Below are 27,855 nucleotides of genomic sequence, written 5' to 3'. Positions count from 1 at the left end.
TAGTCAGCAGTCACACTAAACGCCCAGTTTCGTAAACCGGAAAAGGATTGGGAACCGAGTGAAGCATCTCACAAGCAATAGACGATCTTCGTTGGAAACATGGCAGCGCTCATGTGAATGTCATGCCACTCTAACCACACACATTACCTGGACCAGTTCATGTTTGGTTGCGATTAGAGACACGTTGAAGGTGGCATGTAAATGACATCTTGCAGGAATGTGCTTTAATTAATGTCAGACAGCTTCAGACGACTCAGTAAGATCCACATTTTACTTCATTCATTAGCGGAGCAGCTCTCGGTGTTAGCATCTTAGCTAATCGGTGGGCAACTTCAGACGTGATCACGATGGATCCTGACCAACAACTGAGAAATGTGAGTCACAAATGTGTTCAGTGACAACTACAGTAGGCATAAGATAGATGCATAATTATGGTGAGTTTATGGTGATGTTTCTCTCTGTCGCAGCTGCGGGATTTCTTGATGGTTTACAACCGCATGACTGAAATCTGCTTCCAGCGATGCAGCAGCAACTTCAACTACAGAAACCTTACCATGGACGAGGTGAGACAGGAGACTGGAGCTCATAAATACCCTGACAACTACATATGTACACACATCTACATACAGCTGCACAGTGGTGGAAAGTACATTTATTCAAGTACTGTACTTAAGTACAATTTTGAGGTACTTGTAGCTTACTTGAATATTTCCATGGTATGCTACTTTATACTTCCACTCTACTACATTTATTTGACAGCTTTAGATACTTTTCAGATGAAGATTTGACACAATGGACAATATAACAAGCTTTTAAAATACAACACATGGTTAAGGAGGAAACCAGTTGTTTCCAACCTTTTTGGTTTTTGACATCTTATAAAAAGCAGTGTGTAGTCGGGGTCACATTTCAGATGTCTATGAGTTGTGAACAGCTCCACCAAATAGTGATTTTTTCCCTCTAAAGTTCTCACATGGTTTCATTTCAATAAATATTCCATTGATCCAATATTTCACTAAAAATCAAAGATTACAGAAAAAGTCCAAAAACTGAAAACAGATTTGTGTATCAGAACTTTGTTTTCGTCTTTCCTCTCCCATTAATCATCTCACGACCCCTCAGATTTATATGGTGACCCTTTGGAGGAGCCAGATCCTTAGGTTGTGAACCACTGGACTAAACTAGCTAACTGTATATAAAGTAGTTCAAACTAACTCCACCTCCAGCAGCTACATGCTGCTTACACACTATATATATACTATAACAGTATATTGCAAGGTGATTGTTGATCATCTCATTCCAAATCTATGGTCATATGTATGCAGTGGTGGAAGAAGAAGTATCAATACCACAATGTAAAAACACTTCATTACAAGTAAAAGTCCTCCATTTAAAATCCTACTCGAGTTAAAGTATAGATGTATTACTAGCTAGATTATTCATACTGATGAGTCCCTGCATTAGCAGCATTTTATTGGTGTAGCTGCTCAAGGTGGAGCTAGTTTGAACTGCTTTGTGAGGGTCACAAGATAAATGTGAGGGGTCTTTAGAGGATATATTGGGTAGGAGAGAAGAAAAAAACAGTTCTGCTACATACATTTGGATTAGTTTTTCAGGACCTTTCTTTAATCTTTGCATTTTTGTGAAATGTCAGAGTTTTCACTCTTTGCGCCTCAAACAGTTATTTATTTGAAACCATGTGAGGGGACATTTAGAGAGGAAATGTGTCTTTTGGTGGAATTAATAACTTACAGATATCTAAAATTTGACAAGGAGACACGCGTACACGCTGATTTCTTTGTAATGAAGAGGTCTGGGAACAAGCTTATCATGTTATTTTATGTAAAATTGTAATCTGAATAGTACCTAAAGCTGTCAAATAAATGTAATGGAGTAAAAACTGCAATATTTCTCTCTGAAAGGGAGTATGAAGTAGCACAAAATGGAAATACTCAAGTGTACAAGTACCTTAAAATTGTACTTAAGTACAGTACTTGAGTAAATGCACTTAGTTACATCCCACCACTGTATGTATGTTGCTCTAACAGCCTCCACTGCTCTGCTTTTCTGCTCCGGGCTGTCCACATTCTTTTGGCCACATAGTGAATCGTGAACATTACTGTAGTTTTCCACTCATCACCTCTGATTGCTGTTGTGTTTCCAGGAGCGCTGTGTGGACAGCTGTGCGGGGAAGCTGATCCGCTCTAACCACCGCTTGATGGGCACCTATGTGCAGCTGATGCCTCGGATGGTGCAGCGGCGGATGGAGGAGATGGAGAGCAAGGCAGCAGAATTAGCCGCGGCTGGGGCTGCGGGGCCCGCCGTCACAGAAGCTTCACCAGCATCTGAAACCCCCATCACCACATCTCCACCCCCACTGTTGCCTCCATCAGTGACTGATGTTAGTCCAGAAGCCCATGACTCAGTCTTAAAGCCAGCAGCAATAGATATTCCACTTGAGCTGGATGCTGCTGTACACAAATCCGCAACAGCTGCAGAAGTCAAATTATCAGCCGCCACACCGTTCACACCTGCTACTGAAACAGTAAATCTCTTAGCGCTTGAGAAAGCTGGCAGCGGACCGTCTTATACAGCAGGCTCTCCACAGCCGCCCGTAGCTGGTGCCCACATAGAGTCTGGCAGTTCAGTGCCAGTGTTAATGCCAGCGAAACCAACTTCCTTCACAGAGGACCTGCCTGTGTCAACAGTAGCTGCTCCTACAGTGTCTAAATCCACAGTGAGCCTGTCAGGCCAAGAGAGAGCCCCAGAGATTCCCCCGCAGTCGGGCCAGTAATGAGGCTCAGTCTGGATCTGTCTCGCCCACACACACACACACACACACACACACACTGCCCTAATCTAACAAATAACTCATCACTGGCAGTCCTAATTGTGATGTTAATCTCTGTATTGCTGAAAAGAAGAGTTGAATATCATCATATTATATAATTTTTGCTGGTTACAGTTTCCCAAATGGAAGGGTGCTCTGGTTTTCTGTGTTTGTTTTGTTTAAGCTCTGGTAACATGAAACAGGCAAAAATATTTTTTTTTGACTAAATAGTGAACTATTCAATATGAAAATAATCTCAAATTGTAACTTTAGTGCACTGTGATCTAGCAGGAAAATAAGATGACCTGCAGAGAGTTTATTATAAAGTAACTTCTGCTACAGTATTGCAAAGTATGTGAGAAATGTTAATAACAAAAAAAACAAATATGCTATTATTAAAGTCCCAGGTGTAAAATGTTATATTCTTTGATATGAAGCAAAAACAAGAATGAAGATGTTATAAGTGTGTCTGTGCAATGGCTGTTGAATAGTGATTTTTAGTGATGGTGGCAGTGTTGTTGCCAGGGGTCAATCACCAGCCTGCAGCCTGGATTATCTCCACCTGCTCACATTTGGACTTTCTGATGATCCCATAAACACTGTAACTCTCTCAGTCCTCATAATTGTTTAGAAAAGTGTCACAGTACATGCCAAAAATAAGATAAATCTCATTAATAAAAATAATTTAAAAAGTATTAATTGCTTTTTTCCCCCCCTTGTTTTCTTCATTTGAAATGCTCCGTCGACAACACATTGTATGTGTTGTTTGAAAAAATAAAAGACCTTCCTGCCGCAGGATGTCCTGATGCGAACGTGTGTTTGGGCGTGAGCCACACACTCTTTACTGTCATGGGTGTGAATCCAGTTCATGACCTTGGTTACATATCATCACCACTCTCTCCTCTAATCATTTCCTGCCTTGGCACTATACATACTATGTACTCTCTAATCCAACAGCAATGACATGAATATTTACAACGGTATTCCCACCGGCTTTATTCCTCAACCACAATATTTGGGACTAAATATGAACATGGTTAGTTCAAACCATTGACACTGTTTGGATCACATGGTTGTGCAATCGCGAGGCATGTTCAGACTGTTGCTGTAGAGTCAGCTGAGCTTTTATAGTCCCTGCTTGTAGCAGCTAGAACACAAATTAGTTCATTTTCAGGGTGTCTATACAACATTGTTATGTTATTTCATATCACCACATTGGATAAGTATAATTTTCCAAAAACACATTTAATAATATTTCAACAAAGTGTCTCTGTTGGTGGTCAGTCTTGCTGTGTGGTAGTTTAAAGTTAAAAGTTGGCTAAAAATAAGCCAACTGTGTAAATTATGACCTCTTAGTTTACTGTAAGGACGACCAACTGTAACACAAATCTAAATCCAGCAGGTCTTTTTAACAGCAGACATTTTCCATCATCGTGATAGAAGAAGCACAGGTGTCACTAATACCATTAACAATGTCTATTGAAGTGTCCCAGTGAGCCAGCATGTACAATACCAGGACCCTGAAACCGCAGCGGCTAAATGGAATGCAGTTATCATTACTTTTATTATTTACACCTGTGTTTTTTCTTCATGTCAAAATGTCCTCTGTGGAAAAAGGCTTACCATGTTTTAATAAGCATTTATAACTGATAAAACAGGCCGTCCAATAAATTAGCTTAGGCCCATGTTAGCTCACTACATATCAGTATGTGTGTCAGCCAATAAGTAGCAAGAAAATACAACACAGAAATGCTAAATATATGTTTGCAATAATTTACACACAGTGTCACCATTAGTTTGACCATCAAAGAGTACTGACAAGCAGTAGGAAATGCACAGGTGTAAATAATAAAAAATGATGATGGCTGAACACTTGAACAGAACAGGGACATCCTTATTAGTAATTCCTGTGCTTTTCCTGTGATTTTTTACTTTCAAACTTAGATATCAGTATCAGCTTCAAAAATCCAATATCCAAAATGACTTTGTTGCAGATCTGTAAATGTCAATAAATATCAAACAAACTGAAATAAACTGAATGAAATAAACACCTTTGGATTTTTCCTCCACTACATTATCTTCATTAGTTTTTCATCTGCATGCATTTGAAACACTGTAAATGTCATTCAGTTAGGAAAATTTGCCTTTTGACGATCATCGCACATTATGTTTGAGGCATGACATGAATGCAACCTCAGTCATGGCAGTCAAAGATGAACGAATGAGTAAATTAATCAAAAAAAAATAATACTGTTTTGTTTTTGTTTTTGCTTGTGTGCTTATTTCAACCATGTAACAAATAAGAAAACAAAACAAGAACAAATGAAATGAATAGTAAACATACAGCAAACTCTCAACAAACAAATTCTCAAAATAAACTACATAAATAAATATTACATTTGGGAAAAGGAGTAGGAGGAAGTATACACTTATATGGTCTCCATAACTCAAACAATTAACGCAATATTTATCATACATACAACTCACAAACAACCCCAATGCTAGTATGTACAACCCAAATATCCAACCACCTGTGTCAATCAGATATAACTATACATCTTAAAAAACAATTTTTTGTACATATTCTTGAATTGATTGATATTTGGACTCGAGTTCTGTATCCAAACCATCCCATACATTTACCCCGCACATTGAAATAGGCTACACATCCTCTTCAGAGTGGTAAGAACACAATGTTTGTTTGTTTTTTTTAACTAAACTTTCCTCTTAAATCATAACCCCGCTCTCTGTCTAAAAACATTCGGGTATGTTACCCGGTATATGCCTTTGCCCCCTCACCTGACCTCGGTATTTTCGGCGCCGTGTGTAGTTATTATACCGCTGGATGCAGCATCGTTGCATTACATCCAGCAGGCGGCGCTGCTGCTGTGTCAGTGTCCCGGGACAGAACCGCCAGTAGCGGAGCTCCCAACTTCCCACCAGCAGTAGCCTTCATCAACCCTGAGGAGCGGGGCGTGGACAGACACAGCCCGACCATTCTCTGCTCTTAAAATTTGAGAAGACGGCCGACTTTCAGGAAAAAAAAAAAAGAAACTGACAAGAAATCGATCGTTTCGCACCTGGTAAGACCTTTGAGAACCTTTATTTGTATGTTAAATAGTTCGTTCCCAACCCGATTGTGAAGTTTTGCTGTGAACGTCCTGCTTCACTTTGACTTTTTTAACAATAGATTTCAAAGTGATCCAATACAGGCCAGCCCGTCCGAGTCTACGGAGGAAGACACAGCGAGGAGGAAATGTGGGAACTAGGCTATTGAAGTAGACTTCATTACTGCATTTAGCTGGCCTCGATCAGCTACGATGTTTATGTTTATTTGTACAACATATAGTGTAAATGTTGCATTTAACAATCAGATGTGTCGTCTGTATATATATGATGAAACAACACAAAACTTTTTTTTAAACCACACATTAATTTCACATGATGGATTTAAACGTAATGCAACTGAACCTATGCTCGAAGTACAGTCTGTTTACCTACTAGTCCCCTGGATGATGTACAATGACTGTATAATTTGTACAAACTTATTATATATTTATTTCATTTGTTTTAGAGGGAAAAACTGTTTGCTTTTGTATTTTGCAGGCTACATGTTCCTGATCTTAAAAGGGATTGAAAGAGCAAACACTCAAGGGAGTCAACCTACAGTATAACCATGGATGACATCTTCACACAGTGTCGGGAAGGGAACTCTGTGGCTGTTCGTCTGTGGTTGGACAACACAGAGAATGACCTCAACTTGGGGTAAGCAGATACATCTGCACATCATACGTCATTCAGTCTTTGAAGATGACAGCAGTAGAACTGAAAGCGTAGCTGTAGTGGGTAAAGTCTGTGCAGCAATCGGATTCAGCAATCAGAGTAAAAGGATTGGAGTTATAGCAAAATAACCACATTTGGTATGGTTGTGCCTCTGTGCGCGCGCGCGCGCGCGTGTGTGTGTGTGTGTGCGCGTATGTGTGTGCATACAAACTGATCCACATCAGAGTTGGTCAAATACTTTCCATATTGTGCACTCTCTGCAACTCCACATACTGCTGAACATCACCCAGCTTTGTTAATTCCAGTCCTACTTCTACTTTTTTTTTTTTTTTTTTTCCACTTTTCTTCTTGGGCTTCTCTCCTTATGATGTCATCCCCAAAAACTGTGTGTGTGTGTGTGTGTAGAAGCAGTGGGTGATTTAGGGAGATTGTGCGATGACGTAAATGATTTAAACAACAGAGTGTGACTTAAAACTCATCCGACGCTAGACTTATTCATGGATTGACAGAAAACGAATGAATAATGAATACAAATTTTGATAATCAGATCATCCATTTAAGTGGAATATTACGGGATTATAGACTGTTGGTCAGACAAATCAATCACTTTGAAGTTGTCATCTTGCTCTCTGGGAACAAGTGACGGGTTTTTTCACAACTTGTGCCACTTTATATATTAGAAAAAAAACAAACGATTAAAATTTAATCAACAGACGAACTGATAACGGTCATTGAGAGTTGCAGCCCTATGAGATTAATCTATACCCAGCACTTCTGTCTGTTTACATAATTTCCCTGCTGGAGAGAAGCTAGAAGACCTCACTGCTAAAGACCTTGGTTATCTCATTCTTGGGCCAGGCCATATATGTGCAGTTTGTTGACGCTGACTTTGAGGGCTGCTGAGCTGCTGGCCAACCACGCAACAGCCAAGGCCATTTCCTCTGTTCAACTCCATACAGGGCCAGGCCCTCGCTGACAGAGCTTCTCCGGCAGCTCACTGCAAGTCCCACATAAACATCTGAGAGACCAGTCATTATGCTGGTGGCCTGCTATGGCTATTACTCTAAAGAGGCTCATACATGTGGACCTGCCCTTTTTTCCTTACTGGAAATGTCCAATAATATGTCACAAACTGTTTATGGGAATATATTAGTTGGAACTTAAGTGCTTCCTCTTTTGTTTGGATGCAAAACAAAAGAGCGAGAGAGCGAGTCCACTGGGATAAACATTAAATGCCATTTCAGATCTCCTCTAGGAGCTGTGTGCGTACTTGCACGAGCGACACAGGAGGAAGCGGGGAAAAAGAGAGACAGACAGACAGACAGACAGACAGACAGAAAGAGAATGTGTAGCTGAGGATTCCACTCTGTATTTTCCGCTCTGTCATTCCTGAGTTGCTTTTTTTCCCCTCAGTTACTTTTTATAGCACACAGGCTTGGTCAGACTATGAACTGTCTGTGCACAGCGCAGGATCAGAATTGACAGAGAATGTGACTAACTGCTACTTCACTTTGGTGTGAGCTAGTACTGCAGCTATTTCCTACAGCCTATACAAAAGCCCTCTCGAGGTTTATTGCTAAATAGAGTGTAGAGTTTGTGGCTTTGCAGGGAGTTGCGAGAAAGCCTCAGCTGCTGCCCTCGGGGTCAGCTAATGAAAGGACTCACTCGGGTGAAGGGGCCAGTCACACGCAGGTGATAGTTTGGCTCCTTGTACACCGCAACAGTGCTATGTCCGCTGTTTGTGTTTGCGTGTTTATATGTTAGCAGGCATTCCGGCTTGCACAGACATATTTATCACTAGGTCAGTTGCAGATGGGTATAGGCTGCAGGCAGGGAAGCATGTGCTTAAGTCTAAATAAAGATTGGTAGACAGCGGTTGTGAAAACCTGTGTGTACGTGTTTCGGAGAGACAACCACACAGATAGTATTTTGTCAGCTGATATATGCTCAGAGTTGTTAAATGAGCCCACCAGCACCAAGTATGTCTTCACCTGCAAATGTTGTCATCCAAGAAGACACTCCTACGAGACTTCTAAGCTTTATAAAATAGGTTTATGAGCGCGTTAAAATCGATGAGCTTGTTGGTAAAGGTTCGTCTTGTGTTTCAGTGATGACCATGGCTTCAGCCCCCTCCACTGGGCATGCAGGGAAGGGAGGAGCGGTGTTGTTGACATGCTCATCATGAGAGGTGCTCGCATTAACGTGATGAACCGTGGAGATGATACTCCGTTACATCTCGCAGCCAGTCACGGACACAGAGACATCGTGGCTAAGGTACAGTACCCACACTTAGATGTAGTATGGTCATAACGGGACTTGGCATGAAAAATTTGGGACAGAGTCTGCTTTGTTTTTATATAATCTTAACTGTATGACCTGTGAATGCCAGCTGATTCAGTGCAAAGCAGACCCCAATACAGTCAACGAACATGGAAACACACCACTCCACTACGCCTGCTTCTGGGGCCAAGACGCAGTGGCTGAGGTACGGTACCATACACCCACAGACAGTCCACTTCCTTAAACATGATCTGTTAGCTGAAAAAGACCCTCTTCTGGGGATAAATGGATACTACATTGTTGTTGTTTTTTTGCCCCCAGTGTCTTAGCTTTTAATTCACAACCTATGCTTAAAATCTCATCTGTGCATAACATCGTGTGTCCCCTCTTCTTTAGGACTTGGTGGCCAGTGGTGCCCAGGTGTGTATATGTAACAGGTATGGACAGACACCTCTGGACAAGGCCAAGCCTCACCTAAGTCAGCTGCTTCAAGGTCAGAGGTCATTCATGGGCATTTTAACACACAAAAAAGTTATTTTGTGTATAAGAAAATCATGTTGTCAGAATGAAAAGTAGTACCACTTCATGTATTTTCACCATTTTTTTAGAAAAGGCAGAGAAAATGGGTCAGAGCCTGACCAAAGTGCCCTACAAGGAAACTTTCTGGAAAGGCACCATGCGAACACGACCTCGTGAGTAACCCTCACTTCATAAAAAGGAGCAAATCTTCACATCAAATCAGGATTTGTGTTTGATTATTTGTGTTTTTGCTCTTTCAGGTAACGGTACACTCAACAAGCAGGCTGGAATTGATTATAAGCAACTTTCACTCCTGGCAAAGATCAACGAAAACCAGTCAGGAGAGGTCAGTTGCGTCTCTCAGTCCTCTTCAATTTTTTTCAGCTCCGCTGTTGATAATTCAACTATGTGCTCTGTCTGCAGTTATGGCAAGGTCGGTGGCAGGGGGATGAGATCGTAGTGAAGGTGTTACAGGTGAGAGACTGGACCACCAGGAAGAGCAGAGACTTCAATGAGGAGCATCCCAAACTACGGTAATTTACACATCAGCATTCTAAACATGAAAAAAATAATACTGATGGTTTTGGTCGGAACCTAAACAGCATTTCTCATGCTGTCTGCACACAACATAGTTATATACATGATATCAGGGTTCATTTATGGGCATTATGGGCTCACATGCTGTCTGTCTGCTTGTTTGCATAAACTGAGACTAATACGTTTAAGTCAGGATCCGGTGCAGAAATAAAAAAAAACAAACAAAAAAATTCCACAAACCTCTTTCTATCACAGTACATCACATCAAATCCAAACTACAGAATAAAATTAACAGTATATAATACAAGCAAGCAAAACTCAAAAACAACATCATAAAGTAAACAGCATTAGACAGATGTAACTGTAACAAGCTTTTGAAACTTACCAATATGAAACCTCAGACCCTTATGAGTAACAAGAAAAAAATTGACAAAAACAAAACCTTAATAGGAAAATATTGAGAGAAAGCTTTTGAGCAGGCCAAGTCAAAGAATGACCCCCCACCAGGAAGCAGCTTGGCACTGTGCTTTCATGTTGGCCTTGGTTCTTGCATCCTTTTAAGAATCGAAGCCAAAGTGAAAGTTCTTAGGGTGAGTATGACGAAAAACTCTCATGCAACATAAAATCTGACGTTTTGGTTTTCACATCATGAAAGAGTAAAACTACTGCTCAGCTTTAACTTTAAAGGGCCACAGATGATACGAATGTGCTGTGTTATTCCATTGATCCTCAAAGGGGTTTTTCAGACAGAAAACGAGCTTGTAAGACATGTTTTATATTAAATTGTGCTTTTTCATGTTTTTTATAGGTTTTCCTCCCAACCTCGGATTTTTTAAATTAATATCATCTGATAAACACATAGCTCACTTACTGATAACATTTGTAAAATTACACTTTCATGCATTTTCTATCTCTTCCTGTCATAATCTTTGTAGGATCTTTTCTCATCCAAACATCCTGCCTGTTCTTGGAGCCTGTCAGTCACCTCCATCCCCTCACCCCATCATCATTACCCACTACATGCCATACGGATCCCTATTCAACATACTCCACCAGGGCACTAGTAAGTAATTAGAGTATTTGTATGAACAATATAAAATGGCTCAAATGTGCCCAATGAGCCCAAAAGCAGTATGGCTGATGATTTCCACTGTAGTTGGAAGACATCTCATCTCACATTCATATTCACCCAACCTTACTTTTTATTTTTCTCTGCTGTCCTCCTCAGCTCTGGTGGTGGACCAAAGCCAAGCAGTGAAGTTTGCGTTGGACATCGCCAGTGGCATGGCTTTCCTCCACACCTTGGAACCAATGGTTTCACGACTTTACCTCAACAGCAAGCACATCATGGTAAGACGCTGTTCTGCTGTCTGTGTAATCGAAAGTGTATCAAGACCACTGGCCTGTAAGCAATAATAAAATAAAAGATTCTAGTCTATTACTGCCACTACGCTCACACACAATCAAGGAATTGCAGTGCGAGCTCATTGACCATCCTGATATTGAATGAGTAACAAGCTGATGTGATTAATTGGCAGATTGATGAGGACATGACAGCCAGAATAAGCATGGCAGATGCAAAGTTCTCCTTCCAATGTCCTGGTCGTATGTACTCTCCAGCATGGATGGCCCCTGAAGGTATTTATTCCTTTTTTTTTTTTTTTTCCGTCCCGCCTACTTCCTGCTCCCATAATGCCTCCTTAAAATTCATGACTCATTCAGTATGGAACACACTGTACTGTATAATTTAGTCCCAATCTTCAGAGGTAATTATGCTGTTCATCTGGTGTGTTTTGCCAACAGAATAAAAACAAATCCCTTGAATAATCCGGTTATTATGCTTTTACTTGTGCCTCTTGTTTTTTAGCCCTGCAGAAGAGGCCTGAGGACATCAACAGGAGATCTGCTGATATGTGGAGCTTTGCCGTGTTACTGTGGGAGCTGGTTACCAGAGAGGTCCCCTTTGCTGACCTCTCACATATGGAGATAGGCATGAAGGTAAGTGGGCGCATTATTTATCTACCCACAGGCTTGTACTGCATGTTCACACCCGCATTTACATCTACTTATCCCTCGGAAATGCTAAGCCAAATACACAAACACTTGTCTTGTCTTAAGGATATTTACATCAGCTTTGTATCCCACTTCCCACCCCCTTCCCATTCCTCAGGTGTCTCTCGAGGGTCTCCGGCCAACCATTCCCCCGGGGATTTCACCTCATATCTGTAAGCTGATGAGGCTCTGCATGAACGAAGACCCGGCCAAGAGACCCAAGTTTGACATGATTGTTCCCATCCTGGAGAAGATGCAAGACAAGTGAATGCCTCCACTGCAGCCATTTGTTCCACTCCTGTTACTATGTTTTTATCCTCAAACCACTCTTTATCTTCACTTCAGACATGTATCTGCTAAGCCACTGTAAATAATGTCAGAGACCACTTAAGCCACCCAGTTCAAACAACAAACAAGTATTATATTGCTTTTCTTGTATAATTTAAATTTGAGGTATAAATGTTCTTTAGCCTAATTGCAGTATTTTGCTCTTTTATTATTGCTAAAACGTGTTCACTGAAATATTGGCAAACTTTTTAATCCAGTGTGGATTACATTCAGTAATGAGTCAGACACAACTGCTCAGAAACAGAACCAAAGAAATGTGTATAGAGACAATGCTTTTATACACACAAACAAATGCCAATGCAATAAATGTTTTATATTTATGACAAATCCTTCATTCTTTCATTTGGACACATTGTCTTCCCTTTTGTGGGATGCTTCATGCATAAGTTTTAGTACAACGTTTGCTGCGAGTTTTTCGAAGCTTTCATCTCATGGCCTTTATCAGCGGGAGTTTGCTATGGAGATGGTTCAGCTGGAAATTCAGTTGTTGTCAATTTAGCAAACTGTCATCTGATAAAGGCCACAAGGTGGGGCTGAAAGCACTGGAAATTCTCCGGTAAGTGCACTTTGTGCTAAGATTTGGGTTGTTTTTTTTTTTTTTTTTTTTTTGTCATACTGTTTTCACAATCAATAATGAACCTTCAAGTTCATTTCACAAATGATGTTGCAGGTTTCTATTAGGATTAATTCATATTTTGATGTTGGGTAAGACTCAGCTCTGTATTACGGCAAATTACTTATTTGATTGAATTTTTTAAACTTATAAATACATGAATAAATATAAGACACTCTATGGGTTATCTTATATATGAGGGGCAACTTGGGGTTGTGCTGGGAATTGAATTTATGGCTTGATAAATTGTTTTTGGACTAGTTATAGACTTTCTGGGGGGCAGTTCCCACTGAAAGTACGGATTGAAAAAAGAAATACAGAAAAGATTTTTTTAAATACACATATACAGGTCAAAATGAGGTTAATAAGTTTAAACGTGCATTCAATAAGTGATCAATCAGGCACAAGCTCTACTACTGGGGGGGAGGGGGGCGGGCACGTGATAAGTCAGCTGACTTTCTGTGCCTTTCACAAGTAGGAGCAGCGAGACTCCCATCATAACAAGCAGAGCTCAGCTGACTGACGGGCACACCAGTAGAAGTGCCTGTGCCAGCTTGTTTCGTTACGCTGTCTGAAAGTGGAACCGGGACTTTGAGCCTCTTGCTGAGCTGCCTGTCCTCACCTGGTAAGAAGACGACTTGACTTCCTCTCGGCACTTTTTTTTTGGGTGGTGGTAAGGTTGCAAAAGAGTGGCGAGCTAGCTAGTTTGTTAGCAGACTTTCGCATGTACGTTTTGTGTCTGCATGTGTGAATGAGTCATGTATTCTCAAGTGTTATGTTAACCGCCGAGTCTAACCTTTCTTCCTTCCTTTACGCACCTCGTTTTTCTGGTTTTGTGCATGTTCGCAGACGCAGAGGCTGCAGACAAACAGCTCTCGGAGGTCACCAGCTGTCAGAGCAATGAGGCTCCCCGCGCTGCTGCCCTCTTTCGGGCTGACAGCCTGTGCTCTGCTGTTATTGTTGCCCCTGTTTGGGTCCTGTCATCCAGCACAGACCTCAGGGAAACCCAAGCTGGTGTTCCTGGAGGAAATTAGCCGCACAAGGACCGGATTTAACTGGAAAAATGTCACCTGCCCCCTGTGCAAAACCGTCTTCACCATCCTTGATATCGCCCTTTTGGTAATTGTTTTTAAATGTCTCTCTTAAGAGAATTACCTAAATGTACATTATCTACATATCTAGATTGTATATTACCTTGAATCTCATGTAATTATAGAGAAAGTAAATAACATACAGCATCGAAATAGTAGTTTGACTAACCAAGAAGTGGGAACTCTAACTGTTCACAAGCAGAACAAAAATATCAGAAGTGAGCAAACTAAAAGCCCAGTAACCACTACACTTACCGTCACCAAAATCATTCTGACCGTATACTTTGTTCTAGACTCATTTGCTGGTTTATTACATACACCTAGTTGAAATGAATGCTAGTTAATACAACAGCCCTGCAATAAATTCTGCATTCATGAAAGGATATATTGTTCAACTGTTGTTGCAGCTCTTCAGAGAGTTGTTGATTCAACTTTACGGTCACTCTGGAGGCTGTATTTTTGGTGCTGTTGGATTGTATTATATTATATTATATTGAGATGTGATTCTGCACACTAATGCCTAGTTCTTGTTCTGCCACTTGAAAATGTCTTTTTATATCTCCTTGTGTCACGCCATGTGTAAGGCATGTTTTTGTGCCAAATCAGCTATAAACACATCATATGGTTTCTTTGTTGACCTCAAGTGCTCCTGTTGCCCGATAGTTAAAGATGTGGCCTTAAAAAACATGCCTCATTCATTTTTATTGTTTAAATTCATAGTGCAAGTATGACACTTACAGGCTGCACCCATTTCAAGTGTGACTTGTGTATAATGCCAAGTTTCATAATGTGGTCTGGTAAATTGGAATTTTCAAATGATTCAGACCAATTTCAGCTTGACTGCATCTCAGGAAGTTAGAGGTTTTGACATCAGTCACTGAAGTGTAACTTTCAAACCTCCTCTCTGATCATGTTCTGCCTTTTTGTCACTTCTCCTCTAGAGTGACGCAAATGAAGAGCGAGTGGCACGAGCAGTAGGCGAAGCATGCATCCGTCTCCATCTGGCTGATGAGCAGGTGTGTCGTGAAATCACAGAGTTGTTCAGGGATGACTTCATCCGGGCCCTGCAGCAGTCTTTGCTGTGGCCTACTGAAGCATGTGCCATACTGGTGGGCCCTTCTTGTGGCAAATTTGATATCTACGCATCGTGGAACATCACCTTGCCTAAAGTTCCTAAGCCCCCTGTTACACCACCCTCTCCTCCCAAACCTGGTTCTCCACAGAGCAGGGTCCTATTTCTAACTGATATCCACTGGGACAAGGTGAGTGTGTGTCATTTGGGGAAATTATCTAAAGAAATGTTTTAGTGAAATAACCACTCCGTAGCTGGTGCTCGTACACAGTTTGATACTATCCCTCTTTTTATGGATGGGATACCATGCTAGATTTTTTTTTTTTTATAGGACCTCAGAGTTTCAGAAAAGTTTTCAGAAATAGGAAGTGGACTGTAAACATTTAAGTGAATTCATATCTCCTGAAAAAGCTTGAAATGACTCATTTTTCCTTTTGAAGAAATGTTGCAAATTTCCTAGGAAATTGGGAAATGACTACCCAGAAAATGATCAGGTCATTTAGGTCAGCCAACCATTAAATATTACTCTCCCCACTGACAGGAGTATGAAACTGGCAGCTCAGCAGACTGTAAAGACCCTCTGTGTTGCCGTAAAGACTCTGGCTCTCCCAGCTGGCGGCGGAGGGAGGCTGGGTATTGGGGAACCTACAGTAAGTGTGACCTGCCGTTACGGACGGTGGAGAACCTCCTGGAAAATGTTGCCAAAGCCGGACCCTGGGATTGGGTCTACTGGACCGGAGACATACCAGCGCACAATGTTTGGTCACAGACCAGGAAACAACAGCTGTCTGAGCTTACAGTCATCTCCAGGCTCATCCACAAGTAATCCTCCTTTTTAGAATTCACTTTAAGTTTTATAGCATTAGATAAACATAATTTTACTCATAACACATTGGGTGTGTTTTCTAGCTATTACTGCAGATAACTTTACCAGTATCACCTTTACCACATTGACAGTTTTTAATAAAACAACTGAAAGATAGCATTGAAATGTCAGACCTGGAACCTGCAGCTAATATTTTCAATGTTTTAGTGCTGGTGTTGGAATTTCAAGATAATGCAGTTGCTCTAAAGGCCTTTGAACTCAGTCAGATGTTTGTCATGTGTAACTTGGAATCGTTTCAAATGGCTGTTGACTCTTTTTTTTTCTCTCTTCTGATCTTCTGTCTAGACACCTGGGACCTAATGTGACAGTTTACCCTGCTGTAGGGAACCATGAGAGTACGCCAGTGAACAGCTTCCCACCGCCTTTTATTCATGGAAACAGATCCTCCGCCTGGCTCTATGACAGCATGGCAGAGGAGTGGGCACCATGGTTGCCAGAGCAGGCTTTGAAGACTCTGAGGTTGATCAAATTTACCTTTTTGTATTATATCTTTAATCTAAATTGTAAAATGTATTTTATTGTATTGCATGTTGACCTATTTTGGTCAAGAGCCATTACAGATAGACATGTTTGCTGTTCCTACACAAAAGTGAATGTCATGAGAGTAGGAACTGTATCTCTGACGCTAGTTCATGCAGTTTCACTTTCATTGTAGTTCACATTCTACTGTTTGTAAACGGATTATTGTTCCCTGGATGGAGAGTTTGGAATTTTGGTGGGGGGCCCCCTTGGAGCTGATTCTGAGTCGGTTATCAGGAAATTTCCTTTCCAATTATTAAGTACTTTTACTGTGTCTCTGTGTGTAATTTCAGATATGGAGGATTTTACACAGTGGAGATTCAGCCTGGTCTGAGGGTTGTCTCACTCAACATGAACTTTTGTGCTCGAGAAAACTTCTGGCTGATGGTGAACTCTACTGATCCTGCTAACCAGCTACAGTGGCTAGTCCATATTCTCCAGGCCAGTGAGGACAAGGGAGAGAAGGTGAGCACAGCAGCACAGACAAAAGATGACATGAACAGAGCAGCATGTGAGAGGGTTCAACATCAGTAATTGAAAAGAGACGGCAGTTTGGTTTCTTAAATTGAAAAGTTGATTCACGCTCAGTGTGGTTTTTATGAGGGTAAGGTTCATGTTGTCCTACCTCAGTCATGTGCTTCATGCTACAGGTGGATAATGACTTAATCTTATTTGACCTCCTTTTAGTCACTGGTACTGAGTATGAGATTGCTGATTTAAAAAAAAAAAAAAATTGTCTATTCATGTAATAGTCTTCCTCTACGTGGTGTTATTTCCTCTTTTAGGTACATATTATTGGTCACATTCCACCCGGCCTATGTCTTGACAGCTGGAGCTGGAACTACTATCACATTGTCAACAGGTACACTGATGATTTATGTTAAGATTTAGAAAGTCAGCAGCTGTTACAGTGAAGTGAAGACAATTGCAGTAGCACTTCATCATTTGGTGTCACTTTTTTTGGAAGGACATGAAGTTCTCTAAACTCTGCTGTGGTTATAGTGTGGTTATTGTATGCAGTGTGAATGTTTGTGGTAATTGCAGACCATTGGAGGTAATGTGGAACATGCATTTTCCCACAGTAAATGTATAAATTTTACATATCTATTGTAGTTGTATAAATGTCACATATCTATTGTAGCTGCCATCTACTTTAAGTTAAATGCTGGTAATTGGTATCAGTCCAGATTACCAGTAGTCAGGTACTGCTGATATCTGCAGATGACCTTTGGTTGTCTTATTGGCAGCAACACTTGTTTCACTTCCCCTTTATGGCTGGATCGGATGTCTCCTGTTTGCTTTTGTGCATCTGCTTTACTTAATGAATATGCAAGGTGTTTTTTTTGTTGTTTTTTTTTTTTTTTTGCAACCTACCAATTAGAAGAGAGATGAGACGAGACAAGTTGTTCTTTCTTTCTTGTTTTACATTTATTTGTTTTTATTTTTATTTTTTTTTTTTTCAGATATGAAAGTACAATTACAGGGCAGTTTTTTGGCCATACACATCTGGATGAGTTCCAAATGTTCTATGATGAGGCAACCATGACCCGCCCATTGGGAGTAGCATTCATCGCTCCCAGTGTCACCACCTTTGTTAATCTCAACCCAGGTGAGGACAGGAGCTACCTTGGCCATCAGTCCTGATCCTAAGGGAGAAGGACAGTATTGCCTGGAAGTGAAAATTTAAAAAACTATAACATCTATCCTTTTTCCAGGTTACCGTGTCTACTATGTTGATGGGAATTACAAAGGCAGCTCTCGGCTGGTGCTTGAACATGAAACCTACATCCTCAACCTCACAGAGGTAAACCACAGTACAGGAAGGCCAGGTAACCCTGACCCGAACCCCAAATGGACATTGCTGTACCGTGCCACTGAAGCTTATGGTCTTTCCAGTCTATTCCCTTCTGACTGGGACGGGCTGATGCGGACCTTTATCAGCGACGACCGGCTCTTCCAGAAGTTCTGGTACTTCAGACATAAAGGACATGTCTCAGAGCCCTGCAAGGAGACCTGCAAAACCACAGTGCTCTGCTTTCTGCGAAGTGGGCGATATGATGAGCTAGAGCAGTGTGACCTCCTCAATGGTTTTGGGGGAAACTTGGCCCGGGCTGCTAGAACAACCCTTTGTTGAGTTGAGGAAGTCTGGACTGAATGGTTGGTTGGGTTGGGAAAGCAGTATGACCAAATGAAATTGAGCCTAAGAGTTCTTTTTTGTTTCTTGTTGCTAGTTAGTCATGTAGGATTGTTGTATTTGTTTGATTACAAAGTAAAGTAATTTGACAGCAATTACCATGACAGTTTATGTGAATTTCATACATCTGACAGAGTTTAAATAATTCTCAGATATGCCTTGTATTGACTGATTGTATTTGGCAACAGCCTTGGGTTTGTTAACTGCTGTTTTGCAATGCCAACTGCTAGAAATGTTTCTGAAATGTGTTCTGTTTACTTGAAATGCAAATAATGGCAGGGATATTTGATAGTTTGTTCAAAGTCAGTAATCTGGGCAGCAGATAGTGCAGTCTGCAGGCAGTTCTACTGTACTGTGTGCCTTGTATTGGGGAAAAAATGTAAAATTGTAAACCTCTCTATCCTTACACAATTCTGCAATTATAAAAGCTGGCTACATGCTGTGCTACTACAGAGAATGGACCTCCATTAAATCCCAGTTTTCATCAAAGGTCAAAGGCTTTGATTCTGGAGTAATGGATCTCAGCTATCATTTCTCAGGTTTGAGCTTAGCTGAGTTGTTATGCAGCATGCAAGACAATTTTAAATAGCACAGTTATGGTCAGTTAGGTCAGTTTGTCAAGTATCTAATTTTAATGCGGAGCTGCCTCAGTCTTTCAAACCTAAAAGAACAGCATTTCCCTTTGAGGTTTACTTCCGTCTGCACTTTAATTCTTTGTTGGGTAGTTCACTTGTAGGTTGAATCGAGAACAGTCTTCATAGACCCGAAGTGTGACAAGCATGGAAAGGTTTTCAGATCTTGGTCTATGTTATTTGTGTTGTTCAAAGAGCGTGACAAGTAATGCAGCTTGTAAAATAAGCAATAATTTGAAGAGATTGTATGAATTGTGAATAAAAGATGAAATCTGATACTTATGTCCTTGTTTTTGTGTTCACTGTGCGGGAAAAATATTTCATACAAATTTTTAAAAAGTAATTTATTTTGTGGCAACATATTGGTGACATTTCTCAAAACAAAAGTAAAAGTGATGTGTACTTTTAACTGCTTTTCATATGGTTTATCCATGGTCTAGTCTCTGCAGAGGTTTCTCTGGTAAATATCAAAATTCACATTAACAGATGACCAATGATCCCTTTTAGTGTCAATGTCAAAGTGACCCCTTTCTCAAAGAACTTACAAAAATGGTTACAACTGATGCATGGTACCTCTAAAACTCAAGCTGGAGTTGAATTTGTACTCACATGAGCACTGAGCAAATAGTTTCTTTCTCACATGGCATCCTGTGTTCTGTTAAACTGTGGTTTCTACCTTTTGCCTCACCATTGCCTCATTTTTGTTCCATTCACTAATGACACATGCAATACAGACATCACAGTAGTTAGACATGGTACATTAAGAGTTTCAAATTGACTTGAGTACTTCAGAGGGGATGACTTCACAATAGCAGTGAGGAAAAGTTAAAACACTTCAAATATGGAGTTGTGTCATTAGTGTCAGCCCAACCTTCCTGTGTAATGATTTCATCAGGTGCATTTGTTTTTCAGGTTTTTTTCATTTTATTTTAGGACACCAAAAGGACTCAACTGATTCATTGGAAGAGATTACTTGTTATGAAAGTGACTTTTAACACAATGTATCCTCTTTATCAACTCAAGTTATGTTGTTCTTTGTAAACAAGGTTTACAAAGCAATCTTTTTTTTTTAATTAGACTATTCACGTTATCCAAAGAGGATTAATGCCTGTCTACTTTTCTTCTTGGTTGATTTGGGATTTGTTCACATATGAAAAGCTAAATCTACACTGTTATTAAGTGCTGATAAAAAAAAAATCCCTTTTTACATTTTTATAAACAAAAGTTCTAGTTCTTTAAAAATACAAAACCTTGATCATCCATGGTCAAAGTAAACCATATCTGTCCTGACCAAAACTTTGTTATGCCTGAGCTGGCTCAATGGGAACTTTTAAAGTCATTACTGGCATTGTTACTACAATATACAAAAAGAGGAAAAGACTTTTTTGCCACAACTCAACAGAGCAGCACTGCAGTCTGCATGATTTGACTCAGTGGTGGTCCCCCCTGCACCCAAGACCATAACATTTGAACAAAAGTAAATTAATGCCTCTATTAGAAATTTTAACATTGTGCTTCCATTCTTTTCTTGAGTTAGTGTTCAATCTACCAATATCTGCCCACAATCCATCATTCACTTAATGTCACATTTTTTATTTGATAAGAAGAACGTCCTCCTCATCCTTCTGAAGGGCTTTTATTAAGGTTCTGAGAAGAACATAGAGACACCAAAGTCCTCCTTGTACAGGTCCCAGGTCTTGGGTTTGTGTGGGTTGTCCAGCTCCTCTCTGGGTAGAAACAGTCTGTGGAGAGTTTGGTAGGAATGCAGAGACACCAATAAGTTCATCATTAGCACTAATTGAAAAGCAGAATATGAACAATTTTGAGTTGAAAAGAGTTACGGAAATAATTGCATCAGAGCAACAGAAACATACTTGTTATCGGATATGAAGGAGGTATTGAACCAGAAGTAGAACGGAACATCTTCATATCCTTTTGGAAGACCCTAAGGGGGATGTGTAAAAACAAAAAGGATAAATTGAATCACAGGAGAGCTGCAATCAGGTTAAACACAAGTTTTCCTCACACATGTAGTTTAAAAGTGTTAAAAAAACTCACAGCACTTGATTCAAACATGACCTTCACATCCCCATCAACCACAGGCCCATTCTGAAGGCTGATGACTGCTGCATTACTGCCTACATCAGGAAATACCTAAAAAAAAAAAATCCCACCAGAAATGTGTTAATCAACAAATGAATCAGTGTGACTTGATGAGTATATGTGCTGAGTGTGTGTGACTTGTGAGACTTACTGTGCAGTTCTCCTGTTTGGCGCACACACATTGAAACACCAGTTCTTTCCTCACAATTATCTTCACCTTGAGATCGCTGCCGTCACCTTTACCCACACCTGGATGAGAGCAAAAAAAAAACAACAAAAAAACAAGCAAACATTACCATGCGCACAAATTTATATGTAGAGGATGAATTTATGTATTGTTTTGCTGAGTTTTACCTGCTATAGAGTGAATGCGGATGCTCTTGATTCTGAGGCTTTGAGGTGGAGGAAGCTGTCTGTTGAATTTAGTCTTCATGACCTCATAGTAGCCCACGTACCTGCTCTATAGTTCACACAGACAACAGAGCTTAGACATCCTCACTCATTATTTCAAGTTTTATGAAGAAATCTCATTCATTTTTCTCCACTGACAATTTATTTAAATCTGAAACTGTCAAGATAACAGACAGTGAAATACTATAGCCAAAGCTTAAGTATTTCAGTGTATTTTTAATACACATGACAATAAAGCTGACTTTGAATATTATTAAGAGTTCATAGCAAAGGATGCAGGGCAAAAAAACCCTCTATAATCTAACTATACATAAAGTATACACAAATAAATACTATATAAAGTTTATATAGTATATTATGATACTGCTGGGTGATAAAAAAATATAGTAATTGTAACTATTGACTTGAAATAATGTTCTTATTCTTAAAGAGAAGGATACACAGAGATATAAAGATATTGACACACAATAACTGTAACTTATTAAACAGTCCAACTTGTGTCGTTCGTATGTTAAAGCCACCATATGTATAATCTATGTGATTTCAGCATTTTTCAAATTAGTTTTTCTTTAGAGGAAAAAGGGAAGCCATTCTGGTGGAAACTGTTCTTGTCTACACTACAGTATGTGTTGCTTTCACCCCTTTTATTTTCAGTGTCTTTTTTTTTTAATACTACTGTACCACAGGGAGGCACCGGAAAGAAAATTTCAAATTCTACAGAAAGTGGTTTCAAATATAGTCCTAAAATGGCAACATTTCTAAATAAATACTTCTGTTAAAATATGGTCTTTCTAAGTGTGGCTCAAGTGGCTTGTTCTTACCTGAGAGGGAGTCTCCACTCCCTGAAATTTGGAGCTCCGACTCTTGTCTGTTCTCCTCTCACCAAAATACTCCAGACTGTCCTGGTGTAGAAAAAGAAATTAATGTAAGGAAGTCTTGTTTAAAAAATGTTTTACTAATGCTTGAAAATTAGGACTTAACCCTTACATACTGTTCAAGTCAAATTAGACCCTTTTTTACATTTGAGAGCAGTAAAAACACCCTAAACACCATTCCTCTAGTCGGAAATTGAATGATTTTTTCGAAAGTGACCTGGAATATACAAAAATTGAAATATTTCAACTTTTTTTCCCCCCGTTTTAAGTAACATAGGACCGTATTAGTGTGATTATGAATGTTTTTTTTCTGAACAAACAAATATAAAACCCAAAGAATACACTCTTTGCTCTCTGAAAGTTTCATTAAGGATTCATCACGAATTTATTAATGACCAATAAGATATTTAAGAATAAAAATAGATTTATGGTTCACAAATTTATGAGGGGATACTGTGAATAAGAACAGTATTTAAAGGACCAGTGTGTAGGATTTAGTGGCATCTAGCATTGAGGTTGAGGATTGCAACAAAATGAACACCCTTTACAGTCCGTTCCACTAGACGCGACTAAATTCTATATACTGCACCTTTAAGGGTTAAAGCGCCTTACCTGCGCACTCTCAAACTGGTCACTGTCAATAAGCCAGGTGCACACCATAGTACCTGTGCGTCCTGTGAGACAGAGCAGCAGCATTATCAAACTACATATGACTTTTGTTTCAACAGTGGAGGGTAAACTAAGAGTGAAAGTTACACATTCTCAACAACTGTACACAAAAAAATAGTGTCTTTGTTCAACTCAAATAATTCACAAAATGATAATGAATCATGTAGAGATGTTTGGCATCACCTTTCCCTCCTTTACAGTGAATAGCAATGATGTTTTTGGGATCAGCAGACATCCACTCCCTCACATTTGCTGTGTATTTCAGCATGTCCCTGAGACAGACAGTTAAACACACAATCATAAAGACGTCGAGATGAGCTGACAAAATGCTGTACAACCAGTGATTGTGAGTTAGTGATGACTTATTACTTTATCCTGATTCTGTATAATACCTTAGAGAAATCTCTGCGGTCACATGCTGTGGTAACAACTTTTAAGGATACTGTTAACAGGTCAATAATGCCAAACTAATGCATCATTATCATAACTATACTTCAGTATAATATAGCAACAGGAAATGTTACTCACTCCAAGGAAGGAACATTGTGGTCATCGATGAACACCCGTTCAACCTTGTAGTGGAAGAACTGGGGATCGTAGCCTTTCTCACCTGGAAACCGAAAGAGGATATTGACATAGTTTGTGATATTCCTACAGAAAGGAAACAAAGTACATGAAGTACGTGATGATATGAGGTGCCAACTTACTGCACAGGTTGTAAACTTTATAGTGGCCTTCATGTTTAGTGTCTAGGAACCTTGCAACCTCCTGCACAGAGAGAGAATGTGTTATGTTGGAAGACTCATGCATACTGAGATGGATTTTAATGCGTGTAAGCCCAATTCCTGTCAAGACTTACCTTGATTGGATTCCTGTAGAAGGACTGCTTCCCAGAGGAGGGGAAAGACATGGCGATGACACGGTCTAGAGAAGCAGGTAAAGATTAAATCATACTGTAGTGTTCCACTTTAAGGGTTTAGCACTCCACTCAATCTACTTTCTAGCATGCATGTAGTGTTTTTTTGCATTGTACAGTATGTTACAGCTACCTGTGACATAGGTAAGGTCAAGGTCAAATCCATCCTTCTGATATCGCCGCTTGTTCTCAGAAACCTGTGAAAAATAACATCAGGAAGTAGTACACATTAGTAGACAACTACATTAGGTATTCACACTTTTCTATGCCTTCATGACAATGACCCTACCATCCTCCTGGTGACCTTCTCCAGCTCCTTCTTCTGAGCCGCAAGTCTGAAAACTCTCACCAGGATTATTATTCTCAAGAAACGCAGGAATGTCACCACCCTGGTGAAAAAAAATATATACACATGAATCAATAAACAAATAGAAATTAATGTTTTTGAGAATAATGTACTAAATATCATTATCATATTATATGGTCAATGGCAGTCTATGTGCTGCAGGATGACGCTAGAGTTTTAGGCAATATGGCTGAAAGCAATATCACACCACTGAATAGTATTTTAAATATCACTTAATTCTTAATATGTCTTAAGAACACAAAATGATATGTAATGTTTTGGATGTTCAGTGCACTGATTGTTCAGTCTGAGGTTCTGCATCTTTACTAGATGAAGAAATCCACGGCAGCTGTAGCATTATTATTTTCTAGACTGTTGCAACACATTTACTATTATTAACATTATTATTTTGCCCATGTATATTATAGCTTTTAAATCTATTTTATTTTAATACATTTTCATGATTTGTATTTCTCATGTGCAGTAGTCTCAAATTGTTTTACTGTCTACATTTGTTCTGTCTCCTTACTGGCTTGTCATTCATCTGCGAAGCACTTTGAATTGCACTAACCTGTATGAAAGGTGCTATACAAATAAAGTTTGATTTAGGTTTGATTAATTTATGGTAAACAAAGCTCCCAAAGAAAAGAATGTTTATTCCTAAATTCAAATCCATCTCTAGACTAACATTAGGTGACCTTTAGCAGGGATTGCAGAGGAAAGCAGGTACCTGGGGATGAGGCTGGCTCCTGACAGGTCAGTGAAGGCGTAGATCATGTTGATCACCAGTGTGATTACCACAACACAGGCATCTACGATGTTCAGCTTGGATCTGAAGTACACTTTGAACCTAAAGAAGAAAAGAAGTTAATCATAGCATGAAATGAGCAACATGCTGCTGAGAAAACTGGCCAGATTATGCAACTAATAGTAGTCAGCCTGAAACTTACTGACTATGGAAAACATTTCTGCAGCAGAGAGTGAAACATAAATGACAGTATCAACTGGTTGGCGTTTATTTAGTGACCATTCACTAGTACTCTGAGTCATTACATTTCCTATGGACTAGCCTGATACATGCCATACATTTCCTGTCCAGCTTCCTCTTCATAACTTCCTGTTTAACAGCTAATCTGAATTTCACACTTTTTCTGCTGACACAAGATACTGGGAATGTTTGCATCACTCTTTTAAACTTTTCTCCTTCTCACTTTAACAAAGAAGCACAATGATAACTGGAGACATAAGTAAACCACATACAAATAGTGTCAACACAGTGTTAACCAAGAAGCTCTTTAGATTGTGTTGATACTAGTGCACCCCCCCCCCCACCCCCCCCCCAATGTATAAAACAACAAGCACAAAAAGTGTATAAAAGACTGTTTAAGCGCATGACTTTTTAATTATGACAGGGTGTTGCCTGTGTATCGTAAAGGCACTCACCCTTCAACATAGACCCGCAGGAGAACATCAGTGAGAAAGAAGAAGGAGATGGTGAGGGACAGGGCCTCTAACACATCTCCAACATCCCTGTTCTTGGCTGGCAGGGCAATGTCCACAATCACCAGTATGAAGTCCACGAGGATCAGTATCACTCCAAATATACTGGAGAAAAAAAGACAGATCAGCATCATCAAACACTACTACCAGGCAAGGGCAGAACCATCATTCATCAATTGCTCCACTCACCGAAATGCAAAGGACATAACATAAGGTGTTATCTTCTTCCGGATATTGCTGCAAATGAGGAAAGAAAGTTATGCTTCTGAATGAAGTGTTGTAAGCAAATCTGACCTCTGCAGTTCAAGCTGTGTGAACTTACTGGTACATTGTGTCTGGTTCCACACTCTCTTCCTTTCCATCATCAATCTCCACTTTGGCATCCTCCATCTTTGCAATGTTTCTAACAGATAGATAGATAACATGAAGATATAAACACATCAACATCTCCGACAAAAACAGACTGCAAAACAACACCAAATGCACATATAAAGCAATTACAGGTAAATCATTAAATGCTGCAGTAAACATTCACATAAAAAATTCACACACACACACACACAGAAAATACATTTCCTCACCCATTTACACCTGAATCCGATCCTGGACTGAAATAGACAGAGGACATGATGTGTGTGTTTCGCACCTCTTGCTTTGTTCAGAACGTGAAGTCTCTAGATTTGAAAGCAACAGAGTGTAAAAAATGTTTAAACTCCTGTTCAGCATGCTGCTCCATGGTTACAATGTTAAAAAAAAACAGAGGCAAGAGGACAAGAACTTTGTGTCTTGTCCTGAAATAGTGGATCAGTCTCACACACACACCCTCTCGCTCTTTAAAAGAAACACACACACACACTTCTAATCAACAGCGCTAATTAACACAGCGCAGCAATCAGTGCTCTTGGTCAGCAGTAAACCGACAAGCAAGAAATGAGCAAACTGTTCGATAAAGTGAAGTATCCAGGATTCATTATCAACTCTAGGAAAAACGAAAAACGACCAGCAAGATTTAATATCACAAACCATCCGATCTTCAGCTCCTCTGGGCCAAAACTATACAGTCCAACCGCAGTCTTCTCCTCTGCTTGTGGTATTTGTTTACTCGTTGAAACCAGATTATCCCCCCCAAAAAAACTAGTTTAACCCGCGCCGCCAGCTCACCGTTAGGACTGTCATTCGTGAAATTATACGACAGTTTGTCTTGTGACTTATTATGAAGACAAAGGAAGGCGGTTCAAAGGTTAACCGGGTGATTTTTTTTCTATCCATCCACACATCGTTTCTGCAAACGTAGCGGTTTCGGACTTCCTGGACTTGAGATAAAAAAAAAAAAAACACGCTCTAGTTTTTCGTCGTCAGTCTTCACCCATCTTTCCTCTTCAGCCCCCTCTCTGTCTCTCTCTCTCTTTCTCACTATAACTGTGTCTGACCCTCCTGTGCAGAGACGTTCAAACCGCAGTATTCGTTGGTAAAAAGTAGGCCAACAGGCTGCTGCTGCTGCTGCTGCTGCTCTCTCACATCTCCCTCCTCTTTGAAACATCTGGTTTTAATTGAATGCACATTCTCAAACACCAAATGTTCCTATATGGTTTATAAAATCTATTCTGCAAAGAGGGCGACAAACACAGTGTGTTGGAGGTTTGATTTTTATTTCTCAATTTGGTACATTTAGAAATTGT

At 39.9% G+C, this 27,855-nt stretch overlaps 4 protein-coding genes across 7 annotated transcripts; 3 read left to right on the top strand and 1 right to left on the bottom strand.

The window, feature by feature from the left end:
- The first annotated feature begins 52 nt into the window (after positions 1 to 52).
- Positions 53 to 3,525, top strand: timm10b (translocase of inner mitochondrial membrane 10 homolog B (yeast)). The gene is made up of 3 exons (XM_067608167.1): positions 53 to 374; positions 468 to 563; positions 2,165 to 3,525. The coding sequence occupies exons 1-3, from the start codon at positions 348 to 350 to the stop codon at positions 2,792 to 2,794; spliced, it is 753 nt and encodes a 250-aa protein (XP_067464268.1). The 5' UTR covers positions 53 to 347; the 3' UTR covers positions 2,795 to 3,525.
- Positions 3,526 to 5,754: 2,229 nt separating this feature from the next.
- Positions 5,755 to 12,676, top strand: ilk (integrin-linked kinase). The gene is made up of 13 exons (XM_067608163.1): positions 5,755 to 5,913; positions 6,437 to 6,595; positions 8,722 to 8,887; positions 9,003 to 9,098; positions 9,290 to 9,386; positions 9,502 to 9,585; positions 9,673 to 9,758; positions 9,836 to 9,945; positions 10,885 to 11,012; positions 11,178 to 11,299; positions 11,488 to 11,587; positions 11,817 to 11,947; positions 12,120 to 12,676. Exons 2-13 carry the CDS (start codon positions 6,507 to 6,509, stop codon positions 12,267 to 12,269), a joined length of 1,359 nt encoding a protein of 452 aa, XP_067464264.1. The 5' UTR covers positions 5,755 to 5,913; positions 6,437 to 6,506; the 3' UTR covers positions 12,270 to 12,676.
- A 748-nt stretch (positions 12,677 to 13,424) lies between these two features.
- smpd1 (sphingomyelin phosphodiesterase 1) lies at positions 13,425 to 19,632 on the top strand. Its single transcript, XM_067608157.1, has 9 exons — positions 13,425 to 13,587; positions 13,812 to 14,081; positions 14,995 to 15,315; positions 15,667 to 15,947; positions 16,297 to 16,470; positions 16,824 to 16,995; positions 17,316 to 17,392; positions 17,994 to 18,139; positions 18,246 to 19,632. The coding sequence occupies exons 2-9, from the start codon at positions 13,863 to 13,865 to the stop codon at positions 18,662 to 18,664; spliced, it is 1,809 nt and encodes a 602-aa protein (XP_067464258.1). The 5' UTR covers positions 13,425 to 13,587; positions 13,812 to 13,862; the 3' UTR covers positions 18,665 to 19,632.
- A 322-nt stretch (positions 19,633 to 19,954) lies between these two features.
- Positions 19,955 to 27,658, bottom strand: tpte (transmembrane phosphatase with tensin homology). Of its 4 annotated transcripts, none has more exons than XM_067608162.1 (19): positions 27,200 to 27,658; positions 26,823 to 26,850; positions 26,499 to 26,579; positions 26,366 to 26,413; positions 26,120 to 26,281; positions 25,407 to 25,526; positions 24,620 to 24,719; positions 24,464 to 24,527; positions 24,274 to 24,338; positions 24,122 to 24,182; positions 23,943 to 24,024; positions 23,598 to 23,686; positions 23,358 to 23,419; positions 22,692 to 22,772; positions 21,814 to 21,919; positions 21,611 to 21,708; positions 21,415 to 21,510; positions 21,231 to 21,301; positions 19,955 to 21,098 (listed from the first exon to the last, which is right to left on the bottom strand). In XM_067608162.1, exons 3-19 carry the CDS (start codon positions 26,564 to 26,566, stop codon positions 20,996 to 20,998), a joined length of 1,476 nt encoding a protein of 491 aa, XP_067464263.1. In that variant the 5' UTR covers positions 26,567 to 26,579; positions 26,823 to 26,850; positions 27,200 to 27,658; the 3' UTR covers positions 19,955 to 20,995. The 4 variants fall into 4 exon arrangements, with proteins under 4 accessions (XP_067464263.1, XP_067464261.1, XP_067464262.1 ...); XM_067608160.1 differs by having other exon boundaries at positions 26,758 to 26,850; positions 27,200 to 27,657; XM_067608161.1 differs by having other exon boundaries at positions 26,758 to 26,850; positions 27,338 to 27,657.
- Between the last annotated feature and the right edge of the window lie 197 nt (positions 27,659 to 27,855).

Source organism: Thunnus thynnus, chromosome 13 (assembly GCF_963924715.1).
Source record: "Thunnus thynnus chromosome 13, fThuThy2.1, whole genome shotgun sequence".
Lineage (NCBI taxonomy): Eukaryota > Metazoa > Chordata > Actinopteri > Scombriformes > Scombridae > Thunnus > Thunnus thynnus.
The sequence above is the reverse complement of the archived record's forward strand: the minus strand, read 5'-3'. Positions and strand labels throughout refer to the sequence as shown.

Excerpts from the sequence above, each read along its gene's own strand:
- timm10b (XM_067608167.1), top strand. The coding sequence starts at position 348 with ATGGATCCTGACCAACAACTGAGAAAT. Across the intron at positions 375-467 it reads CTGACCAACAACTGAGAAAT|CTGCGGGATTTCTTGATGGT; the intron begins GTGAGTCACAAA and ends TCTCTGTCGCAG. Across the intron at positions 564-2,164 it reads GAAACCTTACCATGGACGAG|GAGCGCTGTGTGGACAGCTG; the intron begins GTGAGACAGGAG and ends TTGTGTTTCCAG.
- ilk (XM_067608163.1), top strand. The coding sequence starts at position 6,507 with ATGGATGACATCTTCACACAGTGTCGGGAAGGGAACTCTGTGGCTGTT. Across the intron at positions 9,099-9,289 it reads GCCAAGACGCAGTGGCTGAG|GACTTGGTGGCCAGTGGTGC; the intron begins GTACGGTACCAT and ends CCTCTTCTTTAG. Across the intron at positions 11,948-12,119 it reads ATATGGAGATAGGCATGAAG|GTGTCTCTCGAGGGTCTCCG; the intron begins GTAAGTGGGCGC and ends CCCATTCCTCAG.
- smpd1 (XM_067608157.1), top strand. The coding sequence starts at position 13,863 with ATGAGGCTCCCCGCGCTGCTGCCCTCTTTCGGGCTGACAGCCTGTGCT. Across the intron at positions 15,948-16,296 it reads ATCTCCAGGCTCATCCACAA|ACACCTGGGACCTAATGTGA; the intron begins GTAATCCTCCTT and ends TCTTCTGTCTAG. Across the intron at positions 16,471-16,823 it reads CAGGCTTTGAAGACTCTGAG|ATATGGAGGATTTTACACAG; the intron begins GTTGATCAAATT and ends GTGTAATTTCAG.
- tpte (XM_067608158.1), bottom strand. The coding sequence starts at position 26,902 with ATGCTGAACAGGAGTTTAAACATTTTTTACACTCTGTTGCTTTCAAAT. Across the intron at positions 22,773-23,357 it reads ACCAGTTTGAGAGTGCGCAG|GACAGTCTGGAGTATTTTGG; the intron begins GTAAGGCGCTTT and ends TTTCTACACCAG. Across the intron at positions 21,709-21,813 it reads CCGCATTCACTCTATAGCAG|GTGTGGGTAAAGGTGACGGC; the intron begins GTAAAACTCAGC and ends GCTCTCATCCAG.